This window comes from Manacus vitellinus, unplaced genomic scaffold, assembly GCF_001715985.3.
Source record: "Manacus vitellinus isolate BGI_N305 unplaced genomic scaffold, ASM171598v3 scaffold_3_pilon, whole genome shotgun sequence".
NCBI lineage: Eukaryota > Metazoa > Chordata > Aves > Passeriformes > Pipridae > Manacus > Manacus vitellinus.
The window spans coordinates 7,467,807-7,485,600 of record NW_021940535.1 but is presented as its reverse complement, the minus strand read 5'-3'; the positions used below and the strand labels follow the sequence as shown (position 1 = coordinate 7,485,600).

Genomic DNA, 17,794 nt, shown 5'->3' with positions numbered 1-17,794 from the left:
AATGTAGGCAGTAGTGGGCACTGTATACAAGTAAACCTCATTCTCTTGATATTTTAGGCTAGCAAAGAGTGGAAGATAATATCTTCTTATAGTCCTGATTCGGATGTGCAAATGGGAAGCAACTTGCTAAACGAAATACCATTAGAGGATGCTGCCGGTGTGCAGAAAAAATCTCTTTTTAATGTAGAAATGTACAAGGTGAGTTTTTTGTAACATTGGGAATAGGAAGGACAAGTTAAATTCTTACATCTTAGAAACAGACAAATTTCTTAAATACTTTCATGTTTATCGAGGTTGCCGTGCCTTTTTGGTAGTTGTTCATATTTGTATAATATAATACTGATTTTAAAAGCTAGTTTGATAACAGCAGAAAACCTGTGCCATAGACTTTTAGGTATATTTAAAGAGCAACTGTGGTTAAAGCAAATAGCAAATCAGCTTGTCAATATTTATTATTTCTGTAGTCTGTTTTCCGATTGGTGTCACTACTTGGAAATTAAGGAAACTTCTTAGAATCTAGTGGGTCAGATATTTTCAGGATTGTATGGTGCAGCTGCTAGATTTATGGCAGTAGTTGCTTGCAAGTTAGCTGCACAATGGCTTATGTAATTGTAAAATCCAATATTTAGTATTTAGACTTGCTTATTCAAAGACACTTTCTTATTTATTACGCATTCTGTATAAATTATCTGTTTTTTGATAACTGCAAAGTCTGTTTCATTCTAACAATTTAGCTCATCTGGCATTTCATTTATTTTATTTTATTTTTTGTTCTGGTTCAGATGCTGAATGGAGAACTCAAGCAATTGTATACTGCCATTACAAGAGCCAGGGTAAATCTGTGGATCTTCGATGAAGACTGTGATAAACGGGCTCCAGCTTTTAAGTATTTCATCAAAAGAAACTTTGTTGAGGTTGTCAAAACAGATGAAAATGAAGGTAAAGTTATCCTAAAAGTTTCTTAAAAGACTGTCAAACAGGACAGCCTACTTATGCTTTCTTGCTTTTAGGCCGTATAGTAAAGAAGGTTAAATCCCTTGGTCCTTCTGACAGTATGCACTGATAACTGCCCTTGCAAATTTCCACTTATTTCAGTGGGTCTTAATTCTTTTGTCTCTAAAATCGGTTGCATATGTTAAAGCATAACTCATTGCTAATTCATTAGTATAAGTTTCATTGGTGTCACAGGAGAAAAGTCAGATCACTCAGACAGATCTGATCTTGTAGTTAGTTTATTGAGTTCTCACTAGTAAATTCAGATATAAAATATTCATTAAGTACAGATGAATTGGTGGTCAGTACTCTGTTTTTTACTACGTTTAAAGTTAGCATGGGATACAACAATTATCACATAAGCTTGCTATACATATCTTTAATGTTACACACATGCAAAAATGTCATTTACCAACCCATTGGTGTCTGGTGTTGGGTAAGGGATCTCTCAGCCTGAATGGGTAGCCGTGAGAGGCTTTCCTATTCAAAGGCAGATTGCTGCCACTCAACCAGCTGCTATGGAGGGAGAACTCAATGGACTGGAATGGCTGCAGATATGTATAGCTTTGAGCTGTTTCAGTGTTTAATTTGTAGTCACATTTTCTGCTCTGTTAATGCAGTTTCAGCCCCTTGCCAGCCCAGTCTCCAGGCAAACTATGTTTTTTGTTTTGATGTTGTGTTCTCACTGATAGCCTCACACCTGCACGGTAACAAAAGCTGTTACAGAAAAACCATCCCAGCTAAAAGAGATTTATCAATTAAAATAATTTGTTTTCTATAAAGAGAGTGGGTTTACTCAAAATTTGTCAAAAAAACAAGCATAATTTTTAATGGTCTTTCAAAACCAAACCCAACTTGTTGATTTTCAGTGCTGATTGAGAGACATAAAACACATTTAACTCATAATTACTGTTACTGGTGTGAGCACAAATCATGGAGCTGGGAACATTATAAGATGTTAATGCTTAGTTTTGGTACATGATACATGGCTTCGGTGGTTTATCCATTTTAACATAAAATAATTACTCTTTGCCTTTCTAGACTTAGATGACAGCATGTTTACTAAAACTTCAACTCCAGAAGAATGGATTGCACAGGGAGACTACTATGCTAAACACCAGTTCTGGGAGGTAGGAACACATGTTTATCTGAAATAAGGATTCTTGTTTATTCTGAAACCTTTTTTTTTATTTGTATCTATAAAATCATCTGTAAACCTTCAGTTGCTGTGTAGCAGTTTGTCTTAGTTTGAGATTTGTGTAGGTCTCTACAGACTACTTGTCAATGACTTACAAGAAGTAAGCAGGGAGGACAAGCCTATTGTTTGTAATCTTAAATTTACTACTCGAAAGTTTGCAGTCCAATGAGGGGAAAACATTTTAATATACACAAATGAAAGACAGTTGGAAAAAAACAATTATTAGCAACGACTGGAATTGATTAAAATCTGTGGATCTAAACCATATTCTTGATGTTATCATTCCACATAGTGTAGGAGAAGGAAAGGATTTCTTGGAAGTATATTAATTTGGGCAGTAAAATGACAGGTTCATTCCCTTCCTTCTTAAAGAACATGGAGATTTGACAGGTTTTTTTTCCTAAATTGGTAGTTAATACAAATCCAGATATGGGATGACAGTTAATTGGATGGAAGCAAAGCACAGCTAGGACGACACCACCAATTAATTATTCTACAAGGAGATAAGGGATATCTATAGATCAACTACCCTTGTCCTTATGGGTGATTTTAACTTCCCAGATATCAACTGGGAATATCATACAGTGGACACTAACAGGTCCAGGAAATTTCTGGAGCATGTTGAAGAAGATAACCCTTGGGTGCAAGGTACTAAGGGAGCCAACTAGGAAGGGTGCCCTCCTACATTTACTGTTTGTAAGCAGAGAGGGACTTATGAGTAATGTGGTGATTTGTGTCTCTCGTGGTCACAGTGGCCACAAAGTAACTGAGTTTCAAATTTTTGGCTATAGAAGAAAGCCGGCCAACAAATATTTGACCATGGATATGGGAGTAGCAGACTTTGGGCTGCTGAAGGATCTAATTAGTAAAATTTCCTGGGAATTTGCTTTTGAAAATCTTGGGGTCTGTGAATGCTAGGTGCTTCTTAAGAGCCATCTCTTAAGAGTGCAGGAGCAAGTGATTCCAAAGCATCAGAAGTCAAGCAAGTGGGGCAGAGTCTGGCTTGGCTGAACAGGAATCTTCTTCTAAAACTTACACAGAAAGGGAAAGTGTATGGACATTGGAAGCAAAGGGAGGTGACATGGGAGGATAACAGAGATGCTGTCACTGTAGGGAGAAAATTTGTATGGCCAAAGCTTGATTAGAGTTCAAGCTGTCCAGCACCTTTTATGATAAGGTCACCCATCTAATTGACCAAGAGAAGCTAGTAGTTGTGATATATTTTGGTTTCAGCAAAGATTTAGTACCGTCTCTCACAGTGTCCTTCTTGATGAAATGTCCAGCTCACAGCTAGACAAGTCCATAATACATTAGGTGGGAAATTGACTGACAAGTCAGGCTCAAAGAATTACAGTAAATGGGGTTATATCAAGCTGGTGATCAGTCACTAGTTGGATTCCCCAAGGCTCAATTTAAGGGCCAGTGCTCTTTAATGTTTTTATAAATGATTTGGACACAGGAATTAAATGTACATTAAGTAAGTTTGCCAGAGATACTAAACTGGGAGGATACTAAATTGAGAGGAGCTGTTGACTCCCTTGATAGAGAGGCCCTGCAGAGAGACCTCAATAACTTAGAGCACTGGGCACTCACCAACTGTATCAAGTTTAAGAAGGGCAAGTGCCCGGTTCTGCCCTAGTTGTGTGTATAGGGTGGGGAATTACAGGCTGGAGAGAAGCGCTACAGAAAAGTACCTGGGGGTCCTGGTCAATGGAAAGCAGAATATGAGTTAGCAGTGCCCTGGCAGCCAGGAGGGCCAACTGTGTCCTGGGGGGCATCAGGCAAAGCATTGCCAGCCAGTCCAGAGAGGGAATTTTGGATGCTTTCTTTGATCATGGCAAAAAGAAAGTTTCTGTGTTTTGCTGGTAGCAACACAGAATTTTTTGAAAGAAAAATAGATAATTATAACAAGGCAAAAAATCAAAGCAATCAGCTGCCACTGTACAGACAGTCATTATCTCCCCTTGAAAGTAAAAGGCAATTCCCTAAATGGACAGAAAAGAATTTAGATAAAAAAAGCAACATAGCTAAAAAAAATTTATCTTGGAATCTGAAATGTATTAATTATATTATCTGCTGTTCTGCTTTCTTTATAACCTTCATCTTTGCTTATTGTTGCTACCTTAAGAAGAAATTATCTGATGAATTTGGCATTTCTAAGAGTGGCTTGCAATGGGCAAATTCCAAACAGACGCAAATACAAAATTAGTGGATGGAATAAAGAAATCATGGTGTTGCAGAATAAGCAGGGTGATAATGAAACAAACCTTGCTAGGAGCATGGTAATTCCTGGTACCTCTGTTTAGTTTATCACAGAAAGGGCCTGATATGATCAAAGCATGAAAAATGTTCCATGCTTTTTGATTTCACTTTGCACACATTGGTTTTCCTCCTTTATTAATATGTAGTAGATGTCTGGTGACTTACCAGTTAATGGTTTAGCCTATCATTCAAATTGCATATGCTATTTATTCTATCAGCCTACCAGGAATTCTGCTTTCACTACTTCCATGTAAAACATTGTAATTAATACTCTAATTTTGATAGTCACATGTGGACTGACTTTAAAGCTTTTCTTTTTGTCCTAAAAATATACTGCAATGTTTTACCTTTTCCTTCTTCCAGGCACCCTGCCATTCTTTCTGCTTTCCATTACAGTGACTAAAATTAAGTATTGCTTTTATGTGATAAGCCATGGACTGGATGCAGATCTGTGAATGCTGTGTATGATTTCACCCCAGGTGGCAGCCAAATGTTACCAAAAGGGTGGAGCATCTGAGAAGTCAAAACTGGCCCTGGCACATGATGCTGTTCTCAAAGTACATGCAAAGAAAAGCAGCCCTAGGTAAGTGTCAGTGCAGATGAGCAAGTGTCATTTTGTGATGGGGAGATTCACACCCCAGTTGTAGGACTGGACTGGAAACATCAGAGAACAATGCAGATGAGGTGTCTTCACATGTTTGTGGGTGGCAAAAGGGATTTAAGAAATGAGAAAGTCTAGCACAACAGGATCTGGGGCACTGCTCCCTTTGGGGAGTAGTGGAGAAGTTGTACACCATAGGCTGTCCAAATGAAATGTGGCCCTTGAAAGGACTTACTGGTCATGTGAAAGAAAAGCAACAGGATTTGCATTACCTCAAGAGGCTTTATATTCTTTGATATAGATAGAAGAACATACTCCATCAGCAGTGCTCCATTTCAGTTAATCCCACTGCATATTCGTTTAACAAAGAGAAAGGAACATTGTTGTACATTAGGGAAGAAAAACTGCTAGCAAAAAGTGAGCTTTGGGGTAAAATTAGAGTCAATTTAAACAAAACAAGCAGAACTAAATCTGAAGGACAGTTTTAAAGAACAGATTTTGAAATTAATCATTGAGTTCATGCTGTCAGCTGAGTAAAATAGCTCAAGGGTTTGACGGGGAAAGAGTTTGCAGTTTCCTGAAGAGGCTGGGAAACTGTTTGGGACTCATCTCATAAGACAAGAAAAAACTTAATGAGGAGAGCTCTAGATCTAAGTTAATAAATTCCTTTTTATGCTGGGGAGGCCAGAAACTAGCAGTGATAGCAGAGTGGGTAAGGAATGACTAGATTAGAGGAAGCTAGCACAGAATGAAGAAGAGGGAAGGTCTAGAGAATTGCTATTACTGGAGTTAAACAAGGTTTTATCTTTTGTAATTACCTGCTTTATATTAGTGGCCCTGATTAAAAGTATAAGGATGCTCATGAAATTTAGTGATCATAGAGAAATTGGTGATGGGACTGATAAAACTTTTTTTCAGTTCACTGTATGCTTAGGTGCCTGTCAACTGAAGCAAATTTGGGGAGAAGGAACTCAGTATATTGGGATGTGTTAAGTTGACAGAATATATGTAATAATGAAGCTGTTAAAATGACTTTTTGTTTAATAGAGGTATTAATGCTGGTGTAAAAAGCTTAAGTAAGATTCCTGTGTGCTCTATAATATGAAATGCTCTGTACAATTCTGATTCTTCAGGGTTGAGAATCAGGAATTCAATCTAGATCACTTGCATGCAGTGATACCGGAAATGCTGAGATTGTTGAGTTATACAAAACAACAGCTGATAACACGTTTGATTGTTGTCTTTGATTACCTTGGGGTTAAAACAAGAAAGGAAGGAACAAGTTAAGCTAGAAAAGTGTTGCAAAACCACAGTACTATACTCTAGTTAAAAAAAAAAAACAAAACAAAAAAAATTTACTGCCACAGAAGCCAGATTCTAGAACAGACTTCTGGACAGAGCTGTGTCAGCCCAAAATATAACTAATTGTAAGGTAATAGCTCATCAGGTTGTATAAGAAGAAGAACACATGATGCCAATGTTGGTTGGATTCAGTGACAGATCACATGACCCTAAACTTAATTTGGATGTAAGCGGTAATTTTGTCTTGCTTTCTACAGGGAAAAAAAGATGGAGTATATGACATTGGCTAAAACTTACTTGGAATGCGGAGAACCGAAACTATCACTAAAATGTCTGTACCAGTCAAAGGAGTTCCGGCTTTGTGCAGAACTGTGTAAAAAGTTAGGAAAGGTATTAAATCCTTTAAGCTATCCTCACTTTATAACTTTCCTTTTCCTGCAGCTTTTTTTTCCTCTCATATTACACATAAAGTAATAGTATTTTTCTGTGGCATGGTAGTAGCTGAACTAAATGAGCTCTTTAAGCTGTGCTGTTCAAAAGGAAGCATTTGTCAGAGAATAGGCAGAAGAGGAATGAAGAAGAGAATAATGCAGTTATGCAGGCCAGGTTTATTTCTTTGGCTTTCCTCAAATGTCATCATCAGTCATTTGCAGTCAAAAGTTAATGACTGATCTCATGAAACTTAAGCTGTTACTTCATTCAGTACTCTGATGATACTGAAACTTCACTGATTACAGCCATCTATATGGAACCTTGTAACTTGCAAGGGTTGAAGTAGTGTGCTAACAGTATGTACTGTTTTTTATTTGCAGTGTATTTCCACTAAAAGAATGTAAAGTAATTGTTCCCAAATATTTGAAATTTAAGATAAAAAATTAGGGTTCTCATTCTGAATCCATAACTGTTTAAATTTAATCCTGTTGATTCTGAGAAATTTGTAAGTCAACAGAAGTGTATGGTGTTTTCTAACAGTGGGCAGAGCTTGGTGGGTAAAAAGTAGTTTGAAAATCCTGGATAATACCTTTATTTTTACATTCTAGTTTTTAAGACATAAAGGTTTTTTTTTTTAAAATCTGTTCCATTTTAATGATGGTTACTTTAATATTTATATGATTACATTAAGATACTTTAATTACATTTTATTTAAGTGTACTTCTTTATGAGACACTTACACAATAGAATTACTAGATTTGTTCTATTCATGTAGCTTTGGCTGTTTAGAACACTTCAGTTTCATTACTGACTTCTGCATTGCAGATGAAGGATGCTGCAGTTTACTATCAGAAAAGCCAGTGCTACAAAGAAGCATCTGGATGTTATGAACAAATTGAGGAATTTGATCTGGCCATTAAAATGTATTGTCAGGAAGAACTCTATGAAGAAGCAGCAAAGGCAGTTGAAAGGTATGTCTTCCAAGATGGTACTGGAATATAATTCTCTTTTCCATTTCCAAATTCAACACAATATGACTGGCATGCCGAAAAATTTTCACAAGGGTTATTGGCTGGTGACTTCATTTTATATGAAGTTAAATTAACATTGTCAGAATTCTTACTTGGGTAATGATAACATGGTGAAAGGATTCTACTGCTTTCACAGCTGGTGCAGTGACTAGTTTAATTTTCCTGGAAATTTTTTCCAGTCTATAGTATTAGTCATGCAAGTTCTCCTTCAGCCAATCCTCTGAACTATGTTCTTAAGGTAAATATGACAAAATAATTCTATAGAAGTATTAAATACTTCTCTCTTAAGACTGAAATAGTGACCTCATTAGCACATTCTTGCATAAATGATTCATTTATTGGCCACACTTTTCAGTACACTTAAATTGATTGATTTTTAGAGAATATGTAAACCAATTAAAATTCTAGCAAGGCCTGCAATTACACACCTTCACTGAAATCCTTTGTGATGTACCTTTAGTAATGGTAACTGTTTTCTTGAATTATTAAAGCTTGTTAAATATAAAGAGATTGTTCAAGCATTAAGTCACCTTCCCAACTGAGGAATTTTTAACTTAGCCTTCCCAAATCATTAATGCAAATTTATAAATATAGATACAAAAAATCTACACTCCTGCATTTATCATGAGAAAGATGATAACGAAAGGCTAATGATAATTTACACAACAGAAAAAATTGACTCATTCTCAGCATACAGGAGAGCACACTTTTGCAAAACTGGCTCGGGGGTACCTTAATAATTTTACATCAGCCAATAATACTTAATAACTGAATATTTTAAAGTGCATGTTATGAAAGTTGCAACTGGATACTTTTCTGAGGCATTCACTAAGCAACAAAGACAGGGCGATTATGGGTGCTAAAAGAAATGAGGCAGCCACCACACAGAATTCGATTTTGGGATTTGTCTGGCATTCCCCTTTTATTAGAGTTCCTTCGTAAACAGCACCTAGTATTTGTCTTTTAGTTATCCTGAATTCCCAGGATCATCCTAAACCAGTGCCTTGATCCCATTCTCCTTGCATCATGTGGTGGCTGCGTTCAGCCACGAGAGAAAAACACATGCTATCATGCAGACCATTCAAAATTGTTTTTGCTTTGAGAACACAGCACTCTCTTTATCAAAAGCACCAGTGAAGGCCAAAACACTCATTTTTGATCCTAATTAACTGAATGCGGGTGCTGCCGGCTTAACTGGTTCCCACACAAAGTATATGCAGATACATGTGACAGACTTGAGAGAGTTCTCTAAGTTGACCAGTTTATGTAAATTTTATAGGATATTATCTGTATTGGCCTGTGGAGGGTTCATTGAATTCGTATCTATTTCATTCTATCTTCTGTATTGAGGCTTACTTTTAAGAATAGAGGATTAACACTGATAAAATGTGATTAAAGTAATTTGTACATTGTTTCAACAGTGTGGATAATGCTTCACTGTTGCATCTTGTTTGTACCATAAGTTTTGATGATCTTGCTTCAGACAGCCTTATGTTGTAATTCATTTCTTTTTGTAGATTTTTTTTAAGATGTTGTGGTTGTTTATCTCCTGACAGACATATCACATGAAATAATTGGCCTTTTTGAAGGAAAGGCTTCTAGGGGCAGCTATTTGCGTAATGTTTTAAGGTTTTTTTAAAAATGCAGTGGTGGTTTTTTTTTGTCTAGATTAGTCATCTGTGGTAGTAAATTGATGTATCTATTATTTCAGATATGAAGAGATGTTGAATACGAAAGGACAAATGGTTTCCAAACTCTCATGTACAGCAAATCAGTTGTATTTGGAAGCAGCTGCAAAGTACCTGAGTATGAACAGGACTGAGGAAATGATGCAAGTCCTCTCAAAACTTGACATAGAGGATCAGCTTGAGTTTCTGAAGTCTCGTGGATGCTTGCACCAAACAGCAGACTTATTGAAAAGGAAAGGTCGAGAGGAGGAAGCTGCAAAGCTAATGAAACAACATGGATTTGCTCTGGAAGCAGCCAACCTCACAGTTGTAAAAGAATTTCGTGCATCGTGTTTGCTTGCTGCAGCACGTGCCAGTCTGACTCATTGTTCAGAATCAGACCTGGTAGACATGGAGATAATCCTAAAAGAAGCCCTCGAACTTTGTTATCAAACTGGGCAGAAGTCTGGCATTGCTGAGGCTATGTTTTTGCAGGGAGCTCTGAAGGGAGACTTCACAAAGCTGAGCGACGCGTTCCGTCAGTTCCTATCTCTGAATCATTCTGCTGGTGCTGTTGAAGCTCTCTTTGCATTATCTCATTTCAGCACTCCTAGCCAGGACATCCTCTTCATGGCAACGCGTGGCTTAGTGGCTCTTCTGAGTCTGGTTAGGGGTTTGAAGAGAGCAGCCACCAATGCAGAGAAAGATATGGTGAAGTTATGCTTTGCCTATTTTGGGATTGTCCCAACAGGTGACAGTTGCCAGGTGTCTCAAAATGAAGCTGAACCCATTCTCAAGTTTTTGTCAGACAAGCCAAATCTAAAAGAGAGGAAGATAAAAGGTGATTTCTCAGTAAGTACAGAGGAGGTAAAATCAGCTTTGAAGCAGCACTTGTTAAGCAGGTTTTGCTCTATCACCCGTGAGTTACTGAACAAGAATTACCCTGATATTTGTAAGAAGTTCATTGCTGGCTTGAACTGTGGAGACAGAACCTGTGATTACCATAGGCCCTTGTTGCGCCACGAAGCAAAGACAATATTTCAGTGTAAAATGCATCTGGTGGCAATAAGGGGGCTGTTCTTAGAAGCCACATGCACTTTCCCTAAAGAGCTCCTGAATCAGTGCAAAAGCTTTGATGACATTTTGACTTCTGACAAATATGCATCGTGTAAAGCCCTTCTAGAAATGTTTTTTCCTGATCATTTTCATTTGAGAATACTGTCTGAGAACCCAAAGGCATGTAAAGAAATATTACAATTCAGTAGCATTATTTCCAAACCCTGCAGAGCAATGTTGAAGGAGTACATCACATTTAAGTTTAATAATGAAGGCACTGCAGCCAGAAGAGAATCAACTGACTTATGGCTAAGTGCCATGAAAGTTTTTATCTTATCTTCAGGATATCCTGAAGAATTTGAGAAACTTCTTTTTAAGGAAGAGGATGATTATAACAAAGAGCTAAACTTTGCTTTGGCAAAGGCAAGAAGTTCCCCAAAGACTAGAGACCAAGGAGGAAAGACCAAAGGAATAGAGGGCAGACATGGTATGTTGCTACCTGACAAAAATGCTGAAAATGCAGGAAGAACACACTTGTGCTTCATTCGACTTCTTCAAAATTCACTTGAGCAATTCTATGTTCATAAGAACCCGGAAAACTGTAAAAGATTTTTTTTCCGTTTTATGAATGTCCTGATCAGGAAGTGCACAAGATACCTGATTCCAAGCATAGGAAATACGGTGATGTTGTTGGAATTGCAGTATATTCTCTGTTGTGCTGTCTTGATGCGTCTGTCCAAGAACATTACTCTCTGCCTTCCAAAGAGTTACATTGCTCTCCTTCATTACTGGGAGTTTTTGTTCAGAAGCAAGGACCATAACAAAGAACTGAAAGACACATTTTCTATTATACAGGAGTACAGACCAAAGGAAACATATGTAGCTGTACAGAATTTCAGATTTCATCTCTGTTATCTAGCAGAAGTTTTGTGTGGTGTTCATGGAAGGTTTGATGTCCTTCTGGATGCGTTCAGGGATCCTGACTGCATAACTTCAGGGGAGGCTGAGCGGACTGTAGTGCTGTGCTTAGTGATGTTGCTGAATGCTGACCAGGTGCAGAGTTCTAAACATAGATCCCTCCTATGCCACCACTTCCCTGAAATCAGGGCGATGCTGAAATCAATGAGAAAAGACACTCTCTCTAAAGTTCCTGAAAGATTGCTGAGGGTTATTGAACAAGTGAGTGATGCTACACATGTAAGAGAAATAGCTACAGGCCTGCAAGAGCTGCTGATAGAGCGAGATGAAGAGTACTTGGTTGACTGCCGCTGGAAGTGGGACGCTGCATACAGTCAGGGGCATCCAACCATACGGGGCATCCTGTATGAACACATAAACCTTGACAGGTTTATGACCTCTTTGGATAAAACAGAATATGCTGATGAGCTAGAAGAGGAACTTGAAAGAGTTCTTTGCTTAGAGGACCAAAAGGATCAAAAGGATCCCCTGGAAGTCATTGCACTCAGCAAGCAGAAGAAGCAAGAGCAGAAAGCATCTGCTCAACGCCAGCTGTATCGTGTGTTCAATTTTGTTTCCCTTTACATGAAGTGGAAAAGGAAGGCCTGCTCCAGAGCTCATCCTGTTGCAATGAAAGATGATGAATTTTTGTCAGAGATATTCAAAAAAGCAGATATTGACCAAACCCAGTGTGACCTCTGTGGAGTCAGATTTATCCAGAGCTCTGAGAACTATTTCAGCAGGTCGGAAAACATGGAGTCAGATGCTTCTGAACCTCTGACACCAACAGAGGGCAGTGGGGAAGAGAAGTTGCATGCAGAAGGAAATGCAATTTCTGTGGCCAGTGAGGCCTACATAGAGCACAGAAACACAGATGAACACAAAAATAATAATGCTGCCTACAGATCCTACGCCGAGTTTTTCAGAAGAGAGATAGATCCAATAATATATGAGGGACTGGAAGTAGTGGAGGCCATTACAGAAAAGTCTTACACACGAGACCATTTAGCATATAAAGAAGGTTCCAACTTATGCCAGAGAAAAATCAAAGAGAATATTAAGAAAATTTCAGATGCAGTAGAGGAAATCTATGAAAGAAAAGCCTGGGCTAAAGGTAGGACCTTTACAGTGTTCTTTAAACAATGTAATATGTCATTTTTGGCCAAACCTTTAGACCTGACAAAGCTCCATTTGAAAATCTTAATATGGTCAAGAGAAAGGTATTTCTAGGTATTTCAGGTAGCTGAGGAAAAGAACTGAGACAGCTGGAAATATTGAAAATTATTTTCTAACCTCTTCCAAACACAACTTAATGCATCAGATAGTACAGGTAAAGTAAATAATAGTGAATTTTTACAGATAAGCAAGTGAATTTTAACTATGTGATCAGATGTGCTGTGTTCTCTAAACTTACACACTTTTACAGCAGCCTATTGTATTAGACAAGGTCATCTTTATGAATTTTTCTGTTATTTCTACTGTTTCCTACTTCTGCCAGCCATAGTAATTTGGGTATGCAGGGGTAGAGTGTTAGGAGTACTTGGAGTCTTTGATTAAGAATATCTCTGACTAGTCTGCTCTGGAACTTGTAATTTTGCAAGGGTTGAACAAAGGGGATACTTAACTACAAATCTGTGGGGTGTCAGATACTCAGAGAAAAACGCTGGTGTTATAAAGTTCGTTAAATTATGGTACTTGAGATATATATTTTGATATTAGATTTTTTTCCCCTCATATGCTTAAAGCATTATTCTATGCTGATTTTTGCAAGCGAAATGAGTGAATGAGTACTGAATGAGTGGCCTAGGAGCAAACTTGTTTGGTGCACTTGCTTTGGGAAAGTGACAACTTAGATCATAACATTTTTACTGACTTCAGGCATAGAAATCCACCAATCCTGTCAAGTTGTCATTTTGCCTGTGATGTCTGACAGCAGCGAAAATACTGTAGTATTTGGTATGTTCAGCAGCTCTGATCAGTGAAATATGTTAAATTTGTAACAAAATCTTAGGTTGTGATCTTCATGTGTAAGCTTTATCTTTACTCCTAATGGAAAGCTTTTACATATGGATTAAGTCCATGAAGTTTTCTTGAGTTTTGTGCTTGGCTTTTAGCTGCTGTAGAGTTCTTACAGAATGTTAATTGTGTTCCATTTCAGCTGAAGAAATAATAACCACACATGCCAACAAATTGGTTGTCACCGTTGATGACGCTCGTAAGTGGCTGAAGAAAATGGACTCTCACAGGATAAAAGAAGAAGGTATGTTTTCAAATTGCACAGCTTTCTGTGCCCTGTGAGGACACTATTCAGTAATGATATCTTAGCATCACTGCAGTTTCCCAGTCAGCAGCGTTGTGGATATTCACTTACCCTCTAGGCAGCAAGAACTGGGCACTTCCATAGGGGCACTCTGGAAAACATGGGTTAACCAGGGTTTCCTCAGTAGCTCTTTAAAACAGAGCATGAGCCTTGCAGCTGGTTGCAGAGTGGCCAGAATGGAGCAAGCCTCCTCCCTGGCCCTGGGTGGATCCCAGCCTGCACAGAGGATGAGTGTGTTTTTGCACACAGACACACACAGCTGCCCATCTAACTGTGGTTCAGGTGCAGTCTTCGGAGTGGAAACTTGGGCAGTGGGGAGAGAAGAAAAGCCATCTTCATCTTCACCAATAAGATGGTGCTATTTCTTAACTCTGATGCCTTAATGGGCAGTGTGGATCCGAGTTCTTGGAAACCACCTTCCTAACAAAACTAATCCTTAGCTTGCTTTGAAGAGTTCTGTGGAAAAAATATTACATGCAGTTGGTTTTCTTTTGCTTTTACTTCCATTTCTCTTGGTTTCATACCAAAATTAACATATGTTGATACAGTCTATTGCATCACAAACCTCTGAGGGCAAGTTTAAGACTTCATTGTGCCTGCCTAAATGTTCAGGTTTAAACACATATTTAGGTGGTGGGATTGCAACAATTGCATAAATAGGCAGCAATGAAGTGATCAGACTTACAAATAGCACTATATGTAAAGCATTAAAGTAGCTCTAATTTAGAAAATTTGGTTGTGATAAAGCCTGGTGTTCCATCTTCCTATTCCAAGAAAGATACAGGTAATAAGACTACCTGGGAACTCTCTCATTATCTCAAAAGCAACATTATAGTCTATTTTTGAAGTCAGTAAGCAAATGCATTGTCTACTGAAACTGAACCTTGAGAGAGGTGAGACACACTTCTTAAAAAAGTCAAAGGCAGTAACAATAGAAACAGATTTTCATGATGAAAATAATTACTAGTTCAGCAAGTGACTTAATAGTCCCTACTTCCTTGCAGAGCTCTTAACCATATTGTCATATTGAGCTAAATACTTCTTAAACATGATTCTGCACATATGAAGGTATATTGCTGATGCACCAAATAGCAGTGACATAGCTTGTCATCCTATTAAGAGGAAAAGATGTTTGGGTTTTCCATTCTGCATTAATTTATTGTTTTTAATATAGGCTCTGTGCATGATAAAGACTTGGAAAATGAAGTGGAAGATGAAAGCATGGCTTTTGAAGAACTTGCCTATAAAAAAATCTCAAGAAAAAAAGGAAGATGTGGGAAATTATAATTGGAAAAATTATTCTGGATGGCTATTCTATCCTCTTAACAATCTGATTTTAGAGTGAAAAAATGTTAAAAAGAATAGAGAGATGGGATCAGAAATGGAAAGAGTCTGAAGAAAAAGAGGAACTTATTCTATGTTTTGTATTTTTTTATTACTTGTTTCTTATTGCTTGTATTATGTCAGAATAATTACCTGTGTTGTGATAATGTAATTGTTCAAACCTAAGAAAAGACCAATTTCCTTTCAAACCTATATGGTAGCTTAAAAGTAACAAAAGCCAAAGAACCAAGCATGTAGACAAAAAAATTCTTTCTGACTTATCTCAGGGGTATTTTTCTGCTCAGTCTTCTTTTTCTTCTTTCTTGCTAATTTTCATCGTCATTCTTCTGAGCTGGAATACTCAGAAAAATAGAAGGATAGTTTCTCTGATTTTAAGGTCTTGCTATGTTTAGAACTTTGAGCGTTCAGGTGAGATACTTACAGCATCTTTCTTTTCTATTTTTATAGACAAGAACAGTAATCTCTAAACACATTCATATTTCTGACTGTGTACCTGTTTCTGATTAGATAGGTATGAAGGTTAGGGATTGTCTTTTATTTGATAAAGTTTTGATATAAACTTTTACTTGTACCTATTGAAAAATAGATAATCTTAGTTTAAAAGACTATTATGCATTTTAAGTGCTTTGTAAGGTTTAATTGATAAAAGTCTTTTTGTAATGTAATGTTTTTATAAAACCTGTAAGATTTTTTAAATCACTTAGTCTTGTCTTATTTTTTGAATGCTTTCTGAGAGCCATATGTGAATGACTGCATGAGTGGGATTTGTAAAATGGGTCCAGAGTATCAGTTCATGCTGATGCTGTTTTACTTTTGGGATTTCTGTGTGTCCAGCATACTGAAGTGTCCTGGTTTTGGCTGGGATAGAGTTAATTTTCTTCTTAGTAGCTGGTACAGTGCTGAATATTTGAATTTAGGATGAGAATAGTGCTGATAACACAGTGATGTTTTGGTTGTTGCTGAGCAGTGCTTACCCTAAGTCAAGGACTTCTTAGTTTCCCATAGTTTGCCAGAGAGCAGGTGCACAAGAGGCTGGGAGGGAGCATGGCCAGGACAACTGACCTGAACTGACCAAAGGAATATTCCATAGCATAAAGCATCTGCTCAGTGGATATAAACTGGGAGGAGTTGGCTGGGAGGGGCCAATCACTGCTGGGGGCTGGACTGGGCATTGGTTGTGATGGGTGAGCAATTGAGTTGTGCATCACTACTTTTTCTTGGGTTTTATTCCACCCTCTCTTTGTTATCTCACTTTTCATTAAAATTATTATTATTATTATTACTATATTTTACTTAATTTCAATTATTAAACTGTTCTTATCTCAACCCACAGATTTTACCTTTTTCTCTGATTCTCCTCTTTCTTCCACTGGGAGGATGGACCGGTGGGCGAGATGCTGTGTGGTACTTAGTTGCTGGCTGGGGTTAAACCACAATATGTAGTGTCCTTTAGCAGCGTTTTTAATTAATACATTTGCATGTTACACATGATTAGAGTATTACTTAGCTGTTGAAATATTTTGTTTTTAAAAGGGTTCCTCTTTGTATACATAACAAATTGTTTCAATAATGACTTCCTTTAAAAAACGTAATCACTTATTATTATGCTCAGTGTTGTGGAAATGAGACATTTTACATGGGTGAAAATGAAAATGTGCTGTAGAATGGAGCAACGTGGGTAGCAGTAATAGTTATCTATTGCATTGTAATTGCTGTTGTCTGCCAGAAGACTCTTCCTAAAGAAACCTTATTGCTTAAGCAAGCATCTAGAAGATGGTTTAGAAACATACATTGATGAAATGTAATGCAAGTCATTTGTACTGCATAGAAGTCAAGAGTTAAGAAAGCTGGATCATTGATGTAACTTATTTGGCTTTGTTTTCTCTAATGATAGGTATTTTGCAGAAACTTTCCTGATTAGTTTTTCAATTTCACTATTTACATTTGCAGCAGTAAATGCTACCTAAAATTTTTAAGGATAATAACAATTTCAAAATCCTTGCTGACCACATTTTAAAGATCTAGTGATTATACTTTATGCAAAAAAAGAAGCTTAAACATTATCACTAAACACCAAGCACAGAGAAAACAAAGAAGAAGAAAGAAGAAGGGAAGTTACATTACACCAAGAACTTAATCTTGGGTACCTTTCCTTGATGCAGAGACCTATGATCCTTGCTGTAGTTCCATGCAATCCACTGATTATTCTTTGTCAGCACTCCCAGATGGAACTTACTTCAGTAACATATGAAATACTTGCTGCTAGACAAAATTACTGGCAATTCAGATTTTAGAGCTTATGGTTACAGAGATATATTAGGCCAAGATTTCAGTAATGTTCAAGCAGAGATGGGAAATCTAGTTGGATCTTCAGTCCAATATCAGTGCTTTAAGGGTTTTTTGTCTTATGCTGGTGTGCATAAATAAACATGAACATTTCTTTTCTGTGGCAGCATCTTCAGATAATAGTGATCTCAGTGCATGAATCCTATTTGCAAGTTTAATTAGCAAAGTGAATTTGTCCAGATAAACCCTTGGGATGTGGGGTTTTTTTGTTGTGTTTTTTTTTTTTTTTTTTTTTTTTTTTTTAATCTTTCTCACCTCTGGTACCAGCTAACACCTATGACTCAA

At 37.4% G+C, this 17,794-nt stretch overlaps 1 protein-coding gene across 2 annotated transcripts in view; it reads left to right on the top strand.

Moving 5' to 3' along the window:
* TRANK1 (tetratricopeptide repeat and ankyrin repeat containing 1) overlaps window positions 1–15,841 on the top strand; it is a 40,784-nt gene extending 24,943 nt beyond the window's left edge. The window contains exons 15-23 of one of the 2 annotated variants that reach the window (XM_008925144.4): window positions 58–198; window positions 783–939; window positions 2,035–2,123; window positions 4,933–5,036; window positions 6,614–6,746; window positions 7,614–7,759; window positions 9,531–12,613; window positions 13,658–13,759; window positions 14,994–15,841. In XM_008925144.4, the coding sequence (XP_008923392.3) occupies window positions 58–198; window positions 783–939; window positions 2,035–2,123; window positions 4,933–5,036; window positions 6,614–6,746; window positions 7,614–7,759; window positions 9,531–12,613; window positions 13,658–13,759; window positions 14,994–15,106 (4,068 nt within the window). In that variant the 3' untranslated portion in view covers window positions 15,107–15,841. Of the gene's footprint in view, window positions 1–57; window positions 199–782; window positions 940–2,034; window positions 2,124–4,932; window positions 5,037–6,613; window positions 6,747–7,613; window positions 7,760–9,530; window positions 12,614–13,657; window positions 13,760–14,991 lie in introns of both variants that reach the window. The other variant, XM_018067957.2, reaches the window with a different exon arrangement.
* The last annotated feature ends 1,953 nt before the right edge of the window (window positions 15,842–17,794 follow it).